Source organism: Leiobunum rupestre, chromosome 6 (assembly GCF_980474605.1).
Source record: "Leiobunum rupestre chromosome 6, qqLeiRupe1.1.hap1, whole genome shotgun sequence".
NCBI classification, from domain to species: Eukaryota; Metazoa; Arthropoda; class Arachnida; order Opiliones; family Sclerosomatidae; genus Leiobunum; species Leiobunum rupestre.
Window position 1 is genome coordinate 40,668,475 of NC_143389.1, and position 18,483 is coordinate 40,686,957.

The 18,483-nt window shown below is 37.6% G+C and overlaps 1 protein-coding gene across 4 annotated transcripts in view; it reads right to left on the minus strand.

Annotated features, from left to right (window-relative positions):
• Positions 1-18,483, minus strand: part of LOC149940938 (uncharacterized) — an 80,399-nt gene that overhangs the window by 58,063 nt on the left and 3,853 nt on the right. The window contains exon 2 of one of the 4 annotated variants that reach the window (XM_090180191.1): positions 14,388-14,769. The exons of 1 other annotated variant lie outside the window; for it this stretch is intronic. In XM_090180191.1, coding sequence (XP_090036317.1) covers positions 14,388-14,576 — 189 coding nt within the window. In that variant the 5' untranslated portion in view covers positions 14,577-14,769. Of the gene's footprint in view, positions 1-11,170; positions 11,485-14,387; positions 14,770-18,483 lie in introns of those variants that run through there. 2 more of the 4 variants (XM_090180193.1, XM_090180192.1) reach the window with 2 other exon arrangements.

An 18,483-nucleotide genomic window follows, 5' to 3' on the forward strand; every position in this document is an offset into this window, starting at 1 on the left:
TACGAGGTTTAAACATACACCATTTCAGTACATTCTTAACTTATTCCATACGCTATTTAAAACACATGCGATAAAGATAACGAGGAAACAAGTTAACTCTGAACATATATGTTATGCTCTATACGTGAAGGATGTTGTAAGCTTAAATTCATAATGGTTAATGTGTAGTATTTTTCTACCTTTTTACATTTTATAGTATTTCTTTATCTATATTTGTGTATCGGAAATGTATTTTAACGTATCGAACGTAGAGTAAATTTTTTTTTTATATTTTCTTTATATATTTGCGTATCAGAGTTGTGTGTTGTCGTATTAAAAGAAGAAAAAGGAACTTTTCATAGTGTTATTCTACCTATTTATATATCGGAAATGTATTTATATTTTACCGTATTTAAAATATAGGTAATTGTTTTTATTGGCTTGACTTAAATAAAGCGTGAAAGTTATTAGTTTCAAAATGATATTTACAAATCTTATCCACACAAATTTAATTTAATTTTAATTTTAGTGTTTTATAGTATCTTTCTGACTATATTTGTGTATAAGAATTATATTTTACCGTATTTAAATAGTAATAAAAGCGAATTGAAAGTTTGAAGAAAATATGAATTAAGTTCGTAAATAAAATCCTTTTATAGTACTTTGAAGGACTCTTAATACGTTTTCAACTTGAATAAAATAAAAACAATAATCTAAGATACCCTTTAAAGTTAAATTCCTTTAGAGTTTATCAGTAAAACCACTTAAAATATTTTTTCAATCCTTATACCTATATTTACATATTGGAATTGTTACAAAAGGTTCTTTTAAACGTAACTTAGTACACTAATTAAGTATTTTTAATTTACCGTAATTAAAATATAGGTAAGTGGTTTTTATCTTATTTTATACCTACGGAAGCGATAAATAAATTAAAGCAATAATTTTTTGGAGTTTGGAGATGGGTGGAAAAAAAAATAAGGCTCTTCGTTTTTCCAACTGCTTTTCTGATGTACCCAAAAATGGACCAAAATAGACCAAAAGTACCCTTAAAACGACCAAAGTCACCATTTTCGGCCCTATGTACCCCATTTCGGACCAAATGTACCCCAAACTGGACCTATTAGCTTTATTGTAATGTTAAACTCCCATAGAGATTCCCCTAAAATAAAAAAACTTGCGGTCCAATTTTGGGTACATGAATTATTTCGGAGAGGGAATCCATGTTTTAAATTCAAATTAACCGCGCTCCCTGGGCAATCCGCGCCTCCCAGGTAATCCGCGCACGCGCGCGCTATCTTCCTGCCTAGGTTATTAATCATACAACTTACATAATTTCCACTTATTTCGTACGATAAAACGCGATCGAGATATTCTTTTAAGAAATACTCGTGAAGTTTAAAAATATTTCCATTCTACTTTAACAACGAATATTCCATGACGTCAAAACACTCTTAAATTCAAATTAACCGCGTCCCCCGGGGTAATCTGCGCACGCGTCGCCTAGGTTATCAATTTTTACATCATTTCAACTTATTCCGTACGATAAAACTTGATAAGATATACGTTCAAGTATCTTTCGAGATAAGCGTAGATAAATGAACAAGTTGGCCTGGACACAATATGTTGATATACGAAAAAACAAATCGTCGCGAGAAATATCATAAATATATTGACTTTTCGACGATTTTACCCCCATTTCATCCCTTAAATCCCGGATTTCGATCCCGAACCCAAACCCGAACCCGGGATCGATGTCTCGTCATCACTTTCCTTCTACTTATTTTCTTTTGTATATAGAGAGGCAGAAGGTTCGGCCCAATTTTTCATGAACCAGGGAAGCTCAAAAAAGGATTATCTGGCAAACCTGTCAACCTGGTTGTCGGGATAAATAGTGGATTTTTGATCAAAATCCTACTCATTTAACGGTTATAGTTTTATACAAACCATTATAAATAGTTAATTAACTATATCTCATTAATTTCGAGAATAGTTCAGATAATGACTTACTATATTTTGAAATATACTATCTTCACTTAGGCTACCTTAGCTTAATTTTGAAAGAGACTTTACGGGTGACGCTTCAGAAAATACCAATCAAATAGGAATGACGGTAGCAAAAATTTAAAACCAAAGAATAAATCAGATTTCAAGTCCTACTGAAGTAGCGCTATGTTCTCTTCGTAAAAATATTTGGCCTGTTTCGGTAGGAGTTTATAGAAAGGTCTTTTCCAAGGTTTTCCCTGACCATTTCCAAACTTTTTAAGTCGAAACTTGTTTTTATTTGCAACCCAAATTAAATTAACTTTTCCATGACGTTTTAATTTTAATTCTTAAAATTTCTGGACAATTAGGTTAATTTTCATATTACAGGTACTGTGGCAACCCTACTATATCACGCTCAGAAAGTTCACCATAAAACCATATTCTCAAAGACTAGAAAATTCGGTCAATTGCATTTTAATTAAGCTGATGACATGTTTTATAGGAAATGCGAGATTGAAATATAATTCCCGTTAATTAAATAAAAAAGTAATGAAATAAATTATCTAGTATCAAAAATTAATTTTTTTTAATTTGAATTTGTTGGAGGTCCAACCTTATCTCGTTATCTCCGATGGACGATCATTAAAGGGAATATAACCTGCAAGGCAATCTGAATGGAAGACCCCTTCAATTTTTCCAAATTACCCTGTACAGTGGCGCCAAACATTTCTAAAGACAAAGGCAAGAGCGGTCAAAGCTGCAAACGTAACACCAACTATTTGAGATTATATTCCCTTTAAGGGGGAAGACTACAGTAGCCATTGTCTACTTTCGCGCTATTTCAAGCTGAACTCTTTTAATTTTGTATTTTAACTTGTAAAATTAATATTTAAGTGTATAGCTGCCTATTGTTTAGTGACTAAATAATTTTGACAATTTTAAATTTAAAAGTAATTAAGTTATTACGTTTTAATTCGGACCCCCGGAGCTAAACAAGTTGAGCAAGCGCCCAAACTACCCTTTAGTTAGGACCTTATATCTCGTTAACTATTAATATTAGAATTATCAAAATTATTTCAAGCACTAGAGGAAGGTTCGGCCTAATAAGAAAAATATAATTCAATTATGCAATTGTTAAAACAGAAACGTTCAGCTTGAACGAAAAAGAGTATTTTACTGTATTCTTCCCCCTTAAGCAAAAATAAAATCCCCAGCGAACATCGCCAAGGTCATTAAATTGATTCCGGTATTCATCGACTGTGTAGATTCTATTTAGACCACCGTGGATCACGTGGAAGAAAAATAACGAACTATGCAAAACGAAATCAATAAAGTGAATTATTCTCTTTCCATCCGTGTACGGCGAGTGAAAAATCCCGAAATAGTCCTTGTACTTCGTGCTAATAGGTCCAAAGTCAAGTTGAAATTTAATTGCTAATTAGGAAAAAGCCGGTTTAACCGTGACAGCGATACCGGAAGCATCCGAAAATCGCTTTATCTTAAATTTACGAGTCCCTCCAATTCGAGAAAGACGGCTTAGAGAAGAATGAATAATAAACAAAGTTTGTTTCGCGTGAATTCGAATGAATTCCCGGCCATTGATAGGCGCTTACCACTGGCAAAAAATAGAACGCTCGTTGAAGGTTAAGAAAATCCCGCGTCTTTGTACAAAGAATTTAAACTATCGAAAAGTAATTAAGGCCTATCCTTATCTGGTGAAACGCAAAAGAACTTCTCGTTGTTTCGCGTTATAACGAGATGATCTGTCGCACCACCTTTTCTTCGCCAGAATTAATGATCTTCCTAGAAACTACTTTTATTTACGGACCGGATAATGGGTTGCCTGTTAATTGTATTTTTAAGATTACACGAATAAAATATTTTGATTAAAGATTGTTACATATTTGGATTATTAAAAAAAAATTGAACCAGTGTCTAAATTATACCGTGGTTTTTTTTATGGAAATTGGGTTAAGTACCGGAAGATTTTTTAAAGCAATTAAGAATGTCATAACAAAAGACAATATATTCCATGTAGACAGAGACCTGTATTCATATTTTTTAAAGCGCTTAAAAAATAGGACATTGAGAAATGCGTTAAATTATTCCATGTATTTTTAACCGAAGTCAATTCGGTTGCTATGGGTCACCGACTCAAGAGGGAAGAACAGAATTCCCTCTTGAGTCCTCCGTCACCATCCTTAGCACCTCACCTACTTTCGAGTACACGCGAAAATACAAATTTATAATACAAAAATATTTGTAGATAATCAAAATCACACTCAGCACGCGAACTTTTTAAAAGTCAACATTTCATCTCCACTCATCTCTACAAACCAGTGTTGTCAATTTTTCGGAAAAATAAAACACGGAAAATTTTCCAGATCGGAAAAATAAAAATTTGAAACTTAAATTACCTTTTAAGGGTTTTTAATGTTTTGAACTTTTTATCGATATAAAATGTCTAATATCAGTAAACATACTACAAAACATTAATAGCGTTACATTGTTAATCAGTTTAAACTAGTCTAGAGGTTTAGTTTTACTTTCAGATTCGAAAAAATTAGGCGAAAATACCGCTTTATTTCAATTTGCAAACAATATACTAGACTAATCATGGAATGAAAACGTTTTTTTATTTTTTTCGGAAAAATACGGAAAATTTTCCGGAAAAAGGCCTTGGTCATTTTCCGGAAAATTTTCCGACTTACAACACTACTACAAACGGACTTTTATAGCAGAGAGAAATCGCCTTCGATAGGGCTGTGCGTGAAGTGGTTTTAACAATTTTTTCATCGAGTATTCCAGTCGAGTAATATTGAAGTCGAGTCGAGTATTTGATTCAGAAGAAATTATCTTATTCAAGTCAAGTAATTTAGAAAAAACCTCGAGTGATATTTTTAACGAGTCGTGATATCGAGTACTTGGTTAGGAGCTGATTATATTCGAGTAATTAGTTTATACTCATTTTAAATTTAATTTCCTAACTTTTAATGCTGAAAAATATTCCTTTAATTTAAATGAATAACAGCTTACACAACTTAAGTAACCTTAGTAACTAGTGGGATATAAAAGACTAGTATACTAGGCTAATAGCCTAATTATAGTAATTAATAGTAAAATAACAATACAATATACATTTTTAAAATTATTAATGTACTGTCTGTCCGTATATTTCTTAAGAAGTTAAGACTCCTAAGTCCTAACGCCGGCCGACATCCGAAATCGTGAAGATACATCAACCGAAACTTAATAATATTGTTTGGAGAAAAACCGCGCAGGCGCACTACGTATTAAAAACCGTGATCCATTCCCAAGGTCATTCAAAGCCTTTGTTGATGGTAGGGTTTGTAGGTAACATTTATTATTAACACCCCAAAAAGTTGCAAAAAGCCCTCTTTGAACTTAGAGCCGCTTATTCGAGTAATCGAGTACCCGACTCCGACCCGACTATGCAATTTTTTGGTAGTCGATAGTCGACGAGTATTTTCCAATTACTTATTCGAGGTCAAGATCGATTAAAAAATGCCGAGTAATCGATGACAGGGTTGCCACCAAATTTTGAGATTCAAATTCCCCCGAATATTCCCAGTTTTACCTTGAGCATTTTAAGAGAGTTTCCCTGACTTTTTATGGCCAAAATTTTAATTTTATATTTTAATTTTATCAGAAATTAATAATTTTAAAAGGACCCATATTTCAGTAAAAGGTTATTGCAATGTTGATAAAATTAGCCAAACAAATAAATGATGATCAAAGAATTGGTCATAGATCTAGAGTAAAATTACCTTCAAAAATTGCCGAAATAAAATTGAATTCCCTGAATTTTGACAACTTCTTAAAATTCCCTGTCAATTCCCTGAATTCTGACAAATTCTTAAAATTCCCTGTCAATTCCCTGACTTTTTAGGCCCATTTTTAAATTCCCTGACATTTCCCTGACGTTTTATGCCTATTTTTAAATTTCCTGAGTTTTAAGGGCTATTCTTAAATTCCCGGACTTTTCCTTGAATTTTGACAAATTCTTAAAATTCCCTGTCATTTCCCTGACGTTTTAGGCCTATTTTTAAATTCCCTGACTTTTCTCTGAATTTTGACAAATTCTTAAAATTCCCTGATATTTCCTTGAATTTTTAGGCCCATTTTTAAATTCCCCGACTATTCCATGAATTTTGACAAATTCTTAAAATTCCCTGACTTTTTAGGCCTATTCTTAAATTCCCTGACATTTCCCTAAATTCTGACAAATTCTTAAAATTCCCCAACTTTTTAGGACCATTTTTAAATTCCCTGACATTTCCCTAAATTCTGACAAATTCTTAAAATTCCCCGACTTTTTAGGCCCATTTTTAAATTCCCCGACTTTTCCCAGACGTGTGGCAACCTTGGATGATGTTCGAGTACCGGCGCAGCCCTAGCCTTCGAGCAACGTTTTTAGCATATTTCCAAACCGTCAAACGCGAAGTACACCCAAACACGAGTAACCTCTTAAAAGGCAGAGTCACTAGCCAAGGATGACGAGAAAAGTCAGCCTACCTGAAGCACGCCAGATTTATAAGAAAAGCGAAAGGGGAGCACCCGAAAGCTTCCGAGATAGTCAACTTGGCCAAGATGAGAAGAGCGGCCCGTTGCAACGCTCGGAAAAGGAAATGAGCGGCGGATGAAACCCGCGATTGGTCGTAGGCCAAAAAGAGAGCGAACCACGCCTAGGTGGGGCCACTATACGTATTCTCTTCCTACACTTATCAATTATTTAACCCCCAGATCGACTGTCACTCTGGAACACGCTAGCCAACCAAGGTAGTCGCGCTCTTCGGGACGACCCACGTTGAGACCATCGCGACTGAAAGTGGACAGGGCTCGCGCCTTCCCACCCGCTGTCAACCCAAAGCGGTAAAGGATCTCTCGGTCGGGCCGATTCGGTCGGGCAACTATCTAGAGCTCATTAGCGGCGACCTATTACGCTATAAAAGGACCAGGCGCTTTCCACCCATATAAGAGAGACCAGAATCCAAGATTTCATTCGGAACTCATTATTTATGGAAGACGAATTAAGCCAGGGAAGAAGGTACAAGCCGCGTTCGTTTTACGTACCGTAAAAATTAACGCTGAAAACTGTAAATGAAACAGTTTACCAGGCCCGTATATTGGGGGGGGGGGGGCGCCAGGGGATGCTCAGCGCCCCTAAATGAATACTTGGGCATCCCAATCCGACCGATCCAAAACAAAATCAATTGCTCAACCGGAGTCAACTACCAACTAATATCATATAACATCGGTTAACTGTATTTTTAATAAAATATTCTGTTTTCAACGAAGTCGAAATTAAAAAAAAATAATAAAATAAAATAAAATAAAGCCAATTTTATGAGTGGGAGTTAAAAATTAAGATTTTTAGTATCAAGGCATTGGCCCCCCCAAAAACAATTTGAGCGCCCCCGAGTTTTCGCGACTGGTTACGGGCCTGCAGTTTACGGAAAAGGTTTAGATCTTAAGCGTACTGGGATTGGAAGCGCTTCCTGCCGCCATTTCATCCGCTATTTAAATAGAAACTGCTGGTCGTTTAAGTTTAATTAAAGCATTCACCTTGATACTGGCAGAAAAGGGCGGCTCCGACGAGGTCGACGAACTCTCTTTACCGGAAAGAGATACTATCGGGCGTAAAGACCCGCATAGCGCGAGTGCAATCGCGGGAAGCCTAACTTCGTACACGAGGGTTATCAAATAAAGTCCTACGTAGCTATAGACCGATAGAACAATGCGGAAACGCGAGTTATTTAACCTTTCGAGTATACACTTACTAATTAACGGTTCATTGGGTTTTATTAAGGTCACATCGGCTCGATACTATCGTAAAAAACGCGTACTCTTTGAGGCCCGAAATTGCATTCGAGACACGATTCGCGCTTCACTTCCAACCAAAAACACACACGCGTTAAAAAAAGTGATAATCTAATTTTTAAGCGTAACAGTTCACGGTTGGTTAGAGTCCCTTCTTATTATCGTTACATTTTTAACATAAACAGTATTTCTATTCAAATTAACCTTAGAAAATAATACAGCTACCAGTAAAAGGCGCGAAGGAGAAAATATGAATATACCATATTTTGGAATTCCGTCAATGAATTTTTAGGGGGACATGGGCTAGTTGTTCCTATACATAAATCATACGGGGCTATTAAAATTGCGCTTCTTGGCACGGTCCGACGAGGGGGGAGATAAATATAGTAGTTGATGGCGCATAAGGGACTGATGCCACGGAAAAGGAGTTGGCAAGACTCGCTATAAAAGAACTAGAGAGCCATATAGTCGCCGACTTTGATGCAGGGTCCAGTGAGAATGGCCAAAGAAGCGTGTCCTCCTTCGTGTACCTTTCATTGGCTAGACTGTACGTTCAAGGCCGACGACTTCACCCCATCCTCGCCTCGGGGTTAAGTGTCAGGTTGAATAGGGAATACATTTATCTTTTACAGCGTTCGCCTTTGTACGTGGAAAATTTATGAAAGGGACGAGGGTCCAAGACGGCCGCCATGTACGGGAAGATTTCTGGAAAGGTCTATTTTTACGAGCTTGCGCGTTTTTCTCCCGCTTTTGGACATCCCAACTCCCGAAATGGATATGTTAATTCAACCGAAGGGATTTAAAAGATGGAACTAAAATTTGAAGCTCCTAGCAATAAAACCACGCGGGACTATATCATATTTTTAATCAAAAATTCTGTTGCGTTTCATTAACGACCTATAAAATATGAACGCGAAATATAACGTCAACTTGTCAAAACGGTCAAATAAAAATAAGAGTGGGTCTAGGCGTGGGATCAACCTGAAAGGTATGTTCGAAAAGCTACTCGACGATTAATCTCGGACCACTTACCATCCAACGGGACTCGTAACGTCACACTAAAAATATTCGTCACCTCTGAATACATTTTGGTCGCTCATTCATTTTCCAGTTAATTTCAACTTTTAAGGTGCCTTTTAGATATAATTATTCACAATAATCCCTGAAGTATTTAAATTAAATGTTAATTTAATAAGAATAATTCGATAATATTTATTTTTTAATGAGGTTCTTTATAAAATCATATTTAAAATCTTTTCGTAATAACCAATTAATATTTGAATTAAATGGGATTTCATTAAGAACCTTCAAATCTTTTATTCGTAAAAATTATCTATTTATTTTTAATTAAATATAAATTTCATAAGAACCGTCGACGGGCTGGCCACCACCCTCCTACGCTTTGTAACCCGGCCACCTGTTTAAAGGCATTATAAGTCGCTAGATGACTTGGGCCTAAGGTGGTGCCTTGGGTATTAGCCTAGCTGATTTTTTAAGCTCTTTTTTGTAATAACTCATTATTTAATATTTTAATTAAATATAATTTTAATAAGAGCCTTCAAAGCTTTTATTCGTAAAATTGGTTAACTATTTAATACTTTAAATATGAATTTAATAAGAACCATCAAAGCTCTTATCCGTAATAATTCGTAAATTATTTAACACTTTATTTTACAACCTCCCTTCAAAGCTTATAGAAAATAAAATAGATGTCGCGTCACTCAACTTTAAAATAAAAAATTCTAGAAAAATTTCTATATCCCAGTAAATAATAACATCAAGAGTCCAGTTGGAAGTACGTTGTCTACGGATTAATGTAGCTCGTATCGCAACTTCGCGAGGGTTGTCTTTGACAAGTTACGAGAAGACATCAAAGTTAAAACTGATAACATTTATCACTCGACACTATCAATTAGGTAAACCCCGATATGATCTAATTGGGACGTTTATTTGGCAAATATATCAGCTGATGAGTTAAGTTTATTCGTACGTACAACGCGTGATACTACGAAACGGCCCTTACAAATATTTACAGAGCCCGGCCAGCAATTGGGCTAAAATAAACAATCCAGTTTACGCCGGCTAATAAAAAAAGGGAAAAAAGAAAAATGGCATAACCGCGAACTTACGAAGACGTTACCCCTCCTAGACTATAAACCTTAGATAAAAATACCAGGTGAGCTAGGAGACAATCTAAGAAACGGTCGTCCGTGGCCTGGGAGCCGTAAGGTTAATAAATTGACCCCCGCCATCCAAATCGATTAGTAACAGAGGTGCTCTTGAGGGTGAAGGGAATCCTTAGAGAAGACGGCGGAACTAAAAGCAACCGAGGGGTCGGAGTTAATAATTACGGTTTTCTATTGGCTTCTTAAGGTCACGAGATCCGTATTAGGCTCTACGAAGTTTAATTGTACTAAAATGCAGACGGGAGATTACAAAATAGTGTTCGGAGAAACCCTACAACACAATACAATTCGTACGCAGGAAATTATTTTCGAGTTAACTCGACAAAATCTTTAATAATAGGGAGAGTGACATCGCGTGATGAAGTCGCGTTTTTTATTTTTGGGTTGCGATTGTGTTCGTCGAGCGTTTCTCCAACGCCAGACACTTTAATTCTTTCTTAGCTTGACAAATACGACTCCGAACGATTCTATTGTTACGTCTACGAAAGAGCTCCGAATACTAAACGAAGCGAAGCAAAAGCTTAAAATGCGTTTATTTAAAAGAGAATCCGCGTCAATTATCGCCGAATAGACCCGGCTTTAGAACGTGAAGGATTTTCTTAATTCGTTAATTAACCCTCTACGTCGTGGCTCCCTTTAAAAGAAAAAAGGGGGGGGGGCGATCTACGGATGGGGTGATACTTTTAAACGTTTTATCTTTAAATCCTCATCCTCTATTCAAATTTATACAAATTGTTTGAAGCGCTCAGCTGAGTTGAGTCATTTTTTTAATTCCAATTAAATTTATCGTAATTTAGGCTTACTGTTGAGTCGCGTGTTAGAAAGGTTTCTTCGCCCCAGAAATGACGTTTCAAGTTTTATTATGAGTCACCGTCGCAATTGGATTACGAGTTAGGCCTACTTTGACTAAAACAGGTGAATCTGTAAAAGTGTTTAGGCCTAGATATCATTTCCCGCCTTCCCACTATATCACTACGTTATTAACATTAACAAAAGTCTGCAACTCCCGTCTTTAAAATTACCGCGTCTAATAACAGCTCAACGAAAGCCTATAATTTATCGCCGCTTAGTTTAAACTACAACAATTTAACAAGTTAATGCTAAAGTAAACGGTAAAGTTTGGTCTACGTTAATAAATCAATGAACGGAACTTAAGCCTCGGCTCCATTATCACTTGCCTTCTAGACTCTGGGGTAATCCAACACACCTTTAGCGAAATAGTCTCGCGTTTAAACGCGAAACATACACTACCGTAAAGTACCAATCGTCAAGAAAAACACTTTACAAAATTCCTCGAACCAACACATGACTAATAATCCTAAACACTAACACGCTGGCTATCAAATTTTATACCAACAAAACCGAGAGACGAGACGACACACACAAACCGGGAGATTCACGGCGTCGTTTTCGGGCCTAAAAACTGGAAGAAGCCGCGAAGGTACCCAGGTGAGCCGCTTGATAAACACACCTAACGTCAGAGCGGGCCGATTTCATTTTTTTTACTTTCGCGTCCCCCTCTCTTCCACTTCGAACTCTTCTCCCCCCTATCGCCAAACGCGAGCACCACCTGGCTGGCCTTACAACTTCGGGAAACGTAGACCGACGAGCGCTAGAGAAATGAATGAGAGATAGAAGTATTTCGTAACAGTCTCCGCTGATAAAGGGCGGGGGAAAAGTGACGTGGGTGAGGTATTGAAGATTGTGTTTTCGAAAGGATAGATAGGAGAGACTCAGTGCCCCCTCTCCTCCCCATCTTTGTATTGTTGGCGAAAATAAAATATGCCGCGGAATTAATAAAGCCACGACGGGGTATAGGAACTCTTTTTAGAGGTGACATTTATAGAACCGCTCCTTAAAGATGAATCAGGGATTTTTTTGCTTTCTTTTTAACGCGTAACAAAGGTACAAAAGAAACTGGCTGGATGTTACGAAATCGAGGTTTCGCGTGCTATCAGAGAGAATACCAGGGCGGCACGGAATTTTTAAATGGCCATGTCACCTTAGCTAACAGTTGGGCTAAAGGCGGGGAATTTGGTAAATACCGCATCGTTAGATATCAGTTAAGTTTGTCATCAATTGTAACCAAAAGGATGAAAATTGATACATTTTTGTTAAAAAAAGGTCTTTCGAAATCTAGGCCTAGGTCTAGTTTTTTCGCCATTGTGTTATTTTTTCTTAACGAGTTATTCTACGCGTATTCTTTCTTACGCGTATGACGAAATAGACCTAAAATTTTATTCGAAACAGTTTCAACGAGGCTTAAGTCGTAATCAATGCGTGCCTCGGTTGTTAGCCCAATTTCAACAGAGACGCGAAATTAGCAAAAATAACCGATTCTGGAAAAAGCAGGGAGCCTCTTTAGGAGGGCAGCGATTTCCATGGTAATAAAGCTAAAGCTATAAAAACTGCGTAACATTAGGTTCTACTATTTAATCTAACTGGTTGCGGCTTTTGAAATTATCAGGACGCGAAAGGCCTCTTTCTGGAATGAATAAAGAGAATATTCATTGAAAATGAAAGCCGGCTTGATTCTGTGGCTAACATATAGATGGCGCTGCTAACAGACTAAAACAAAATCCCGCACAGAAATAACGCGTCTCCCAGACGCTGATAAATTTACGAAAATTGCTTCTTGTTCCGTGATACAACAACGCGGCGAAACTAAATCATTTTTTTACGCTTTTATCTTTTCAAGACGGATTTGGTGGCTAAAATCAATATGCATAAAGAAATTCTTGAAGATAAAACTTGTTATCGAATCCGCAGAAAATAAAAGCGTGAACATTTCGGTCGGAGTTTAGTGGCGTAATTTCAATGAAACAGACCGTGCAAAACTCGCGTGTTAATAAGTATTTTTTCGCTACTATTCTAAAAGATTTTTCGTCCGATAATAATAATAATAACAAAAATCGAAAGCCACTGAAGAAATTACCACTTTTTTCTACCGTAGTTTTTATAGCGGTAGTAATTTAAAAAAAAATCATGTTATTTGTAAATTTCGCGACTATGGTCATACGGGGAAGTGTTACGCTACAGAAATTTCGATTATTTTCTCATCCTACGAAGGAAATTTTGAAAGAATTACGGCAGAAGGCTTTTGTCCGACCCCTATCGTCATCTATTTATCACCACAAAAGATAATATTCATGAACAAAAATTAAAAATAAAATAATTATAATATTAAAATTATTTGCGTTGAGCGTTTTATTATAAAGCGCGCGAGGGTATCAACCTAAATAATACGAGAACTTTATAAGTATCCATATTTTAGGCCAAATTGGGTGCGAAATTCCCGCCAAATCGCGGATGTGTACACCGCACCACGGCTCAAAATTTACCGCGTGTATTACTCCGCCTAATTATCTCTGTAAGGATATTTACTTGTATTAAAATCTATATTTTCCTTATGGAATAGCCAGGCCCGATAAGAGAGCTAGGTTGGAAACCGCTACAAAATTAAATTACCGGGGCCCGTGAAGACTCGGGGCCCGATTTGGGAAAAAACGAGATATGATTATCCCCTAAAATATATAGTTATATCCAATAGTTACGGCTATATTATATGGCCCGAAATTAATATTTTTCGGGGCCCGGGCCCGCTCTCGGCGGCCCTGGGAATAGATAGAGATAGTAAATGTATTTTGTACGTATTCTGATACTAACAATTGTAAGCATAACTATTTCCACATAATTCATTCTCTGTTTTAATAAACACGATAGCAGTTTACGAAATAACTAAATTATACATTTCATAAGATCTAATGCCTAATGTAATAATCATTTTAATTTAAATGCCAGTTCGCCAAAAGCCATTACGATTGTGGTAAATTTTTTACCAAGTTTTTCATTCCCTGCTAACACGTAAACAAAACCTTGCAGAAGATGACAGCTACTGTCGCGGGTATACCTCTCGATCGGCGTCTTTCAATTGCGGGTCAATTATCCGTCAAACTAAGCCCGAAGAATCCTTCGCGTGCTCTCAATCAATACACCTATCCGTTAATTAACTCTTGGCAAATATGTACGGAATAACTCGCTGCTTCAAAGGACGCATTTCCAAAATATAAACCCCGTTCGAAGCCCGTAATTTAGAAAAATATAGAATTAAAAAAGTGGCAAGCAAGGACTAGTAATTATTAATTTGATAACGTTAGTATAGTTTCCCCTCTAAAGGTGTATTTACCGCACACCGACAACGGAGAGATCTATTAAGGTAATACACGCGAGACTCGACGTACTAAATCGAGAACAATTACCACCGTGTACGTCGCAGAATTCGACCCCTCCCACTCACACGGCCCGAAACAAAATGGGGGAAACCCCGAAATACGCAACCAGAAAGAAACAAGAATCTTTGAAGGTAGAAAACCAAAAAAAAGTGATAAAACTGACCTCATCGTCTTCGCTGTCCGTTTGAGAGTAGTAAGGGTCATCGAGGATTGAAATTTTGGGGCCCGCGTCGTGGGCGGCGAAAGAGCGCTGCCACTGTCGGCGCTGCATGGCTCCGGCTGCGGGCTCTCTCCGCTTCTCGGAGGCCGCTCCGACGTCGCCTCCTCTTCGCCCTCGAAGGAACGTTGCCATGGAAACGGATCAGCGCCTCTCCGGATGGAAAAAAAATGACACTCGGCGAGAGAGAGAGGAACAGCTGAGTCGCTCCCCCCCCCGCGCCCCGAAGAAGTTGGAGAGCGATAACCACTTCCAGAGACCAAGCGGGCCGAATTCCTCCTTCCTTCTAGACGGTGCCGCTTTCTTGGCGAAAAACTACGAGCAGATCCTGAGGAGGATAAAGAGAAAGAGATTGAGACGCGCGTTTATTAATATTCTCTTTTTGGAATGAGTGCCTTCATTTCCACAACGGGAGCTGAATCTCGCTCTGGTCAATCGGGGGCTGGCGGTGCCAGTAGTGGCCAGCGAGCGGTCGCTTCTTATTTTAACGCCTACGATCCTTCCGACCACCACCATTATATAGAGTAATATACAGGGCGTTTCAGAAGGTTACGGAAAAATTTGAAGGAGTTGTGGCCTACTAGCCCCTGGAAGTAGGCTGCAACAAGCGCAAAACCAAGCAGCGGGGAAACGCGAACATTAAGGTTTGGGTTCGTGTGATAGGTAAAAAAGGACTTTGTAAACAAATCGAGGTAACCAGCGTAAAAAAAAGTAAACTTAAACAGTATTTAAAGTCAATGCTGTTTGGTTTTGCGCTTGTGCAGCCTACTTCCAGGGGCGCTCTTTCAACTCATCGTAGGAAAATGGGGGAAAAAAGGCATACTTCTCAACTCGTTCCCTACAACTCCTTCAAATTTTTGCTTAAACTTTTGAAACCCCCTGTATAGAGCGACAATGATGCCAAGGAGAAAACTGCCGAGAAAAGTGGAACTCGCCCACATTTTACACGATAAATTGGCTCAGAATTTATTTTCGATATTGATTTCCTTTATAATTATATATATCGTCTATAGTACTATAGGGAATTTTAAATTTAATATTAATTAATATTTTTTACTCGAAATCAATGTTACTGAGACAACTAAAGCGGTCAGTATTTAACTTAAATAAACAGATAATAATTTATCCCACAACTTTGCACTCAAGCTCGCGCAGAAAAATCTCCATGTTAGTTTACATAGAAAAATTATCAGTTTTCTGTCCGATCGTAAATATTTCGTATTCGTGGCAGACAATAAATTTCACCTAACTCAAATCTAATAATATAACTCTCAGGTCACTTTATCACAATCCTCGCCTTTGGTAGTGCTCGAATGAAATAGTGACTTCGAGTATAGGTTCTAGCATAGAAATATGATAATGTGACATAACACTTTGGTGACAACATCCCTGTGACATTGATTAGTCTGTGATTAGTCTGAAAAATTGGGGGTTAAATATCTACGAGCCAAAATGATAAAAACTATAAATATGTTCTAGAATATTTATTAATTATTTGCAAAATAGTTTGGTAAAAATGGTAATTTATGAAGACCATGAGTGTTATGCTTGTTTTCCACTAGCGCGCGTCATAATGTTATTTTCTTTACGCGCGTAAAAACGTTTGAACGTTTCAAAGCTGAGAAACGCGTCGTTGCGCGCGCTAGTGGAAAACAAGCTTTACGCAATTTTGACCCAAAGAAAACGCCCCAGAAGTACTGACAATTTTATTCGAAACACCCTGTATCCACGTTGATATAATTTATTTAAATATTACAATTTTAAATATTATTCATTATTGAAAAAACGCCGCATTTCAAAAATCTTCGCTAGTCCTAATACAAAATTACAAACTATAGATTACGTCGACGCTAGGACCTAATGTGAACCAGCCTTTAAATTTTACGAAATAAACTTCAAAATAATAAATATGAAGTGGTTATAACTTCGTACCTTTCAAACTACGCATTACGGATAAATTAATTGTTAGTAGCGCCGATTCAGTCTTCCCGAGGCAAAATTTTATTTGTATTGTTCGAAAGGTATATTTTTCCCATCGTCACCCCCTCGTTATAATTCTTAATAACACCGTCTACATTCCGCGAAGTCAAACCTCGGGCAGTAGATTATTTAGACTGTTAATACTTTGACGGATAATATATATTACGAAACCATCTATTATAAATGGACTATGAATATTGGGTTGAATAGAATATATCAATCAATTTCAATATAATTTCCGACGATAGACTATCTGACGTTGAGGCAGCCAAGGTGAGTATTCAACGGCGCGCGATACACTTTTAATTAGTCTCATTAATTTGTACATATAGGGCGCCATTCAGCGGCGACGTCTCCGCACGAGGGCGCTCCGGGGGAACCTCGGGGGGGGGGGGGGGATAATCAACCCGAATATACGGGTGCTCTCTGTTGGCAAAGTAATTAGCGGTAGAAAGTCCGTTTTCATTTGCGCGGATCGTTCGTCAGCCAAATAGGTTAATTCGGGCCTGAAATATTTGGCTACGCTCGAAAGAGCCATAAATTGGAAAAGCGGCCATATCGACCATTAATCGGCTTCCTCTAATCGCGTCTTACCCGCTACACTTCCGTGTAAAATCCCGTCGAAGGGAAGCCCGACTTCCAGGGGATTCGCTACATCAACTTCAGGCGACACCATAAGTCTTTCAACCCTAAGTTTGAATCGAAAGGCAGTGTTGGTTCAAGCTAACGACTGTCGAAAGTACAGCGCTAAATCCAGCCGGTGGCGGAAAAGAGACACGTAACGCGTCTCGCAATGCACGATGCCAGCCGCTTCAGTAAGAGAGAAGTGCGTAGAGAGAGAAAGGGGGAAGAAAGAAGCTTCAATTTATCTCTACCAGGTGCCGATACTATCGCCTGATTTCTTCTTTTTCGCCCGTCCAGTGGTGGTACAAAGGGGGCTATGCGCGTTTCAAACTTAGGGTTGATAGGCTTATGGCGACACGAATAGTTTATGTCGTTTGCGGTTTTAACGATTTATATTCTTTTTACAAATTGCGTTTGTTCGATTTGTTTTCGCGTGTGACCCTTTTACGATTAAATACGACGCCATCTTGGAAAATGGTGGATTCCAAATTTCCAATAATCTATAAATCGTCATTGTTAGCCGATTTGCCCGATACTTTCTGAGGTCGTAGTTAAAACTTCGTAACCGAGACAGTGTTTTTGGGTTAAATTCGACGCCATCTTGGAAAATGGTGGATTCAAATAATCTAAGCCCCGTAATTATCCTCTGAAATGTTCTGGGTTGTTTGATGACAGGCCGTAGATAACATACACTTTATAGTTTAATTTCGGCTCCATATTGGAAAATGGCGGATATCATACCCGATAACTACTTTTTAGCCGAGTTAGTTAAAAACTTAAAATCCTACGTCAGCTAGGAATAGGAAAAATTATTCGGTACACAGTTTTAAGAAAAAATTAACTATCAAACCTCGGAAAAAAATTACCCCATTTTTAATATTCAAAATATTTTACCGAGGTTAGCCCAGCCCAAAAGTATAAAAAATTCAACTAAAACCCTAGTGTATTCTACATATTACAGTTATTACCATTAAAAATACAGTAATTAGCAAAGCAACAAAAAAAACCCACCCATTTATTGGGAAATACGTAATTAGCATCTTCAAACAACAATCAAGTAAGGTCACTCGTTAGCGCCGGCAAAGGCAGGGACAAGGTAAAGATAATATTTTCCAACCCATCCCAGAGCACCCGAGTGGTCTATAACCTTTTGCACAAAAATTTGTGTTTTTAAATAAAAAAGACGGTACAAGGTGTGAAATGACGGGTACCCTGCGTATCTCGAATTCCCACACACACTGACCCGAAATTCCTTCAACTTGTGACGTCACAAAAGGGGTAAGGCGGCACATCTTGAGGAAATAATAATTCTAAAATGCATTACGTCGAATACAAATTCCCCCCTCCCCCTGAGATTACAAAAAAACCAGAAATATAAGAAATATTTAAAGAAATAAATGATACGGCTACAGTAACCAAACTGGTATCTTGAAATATT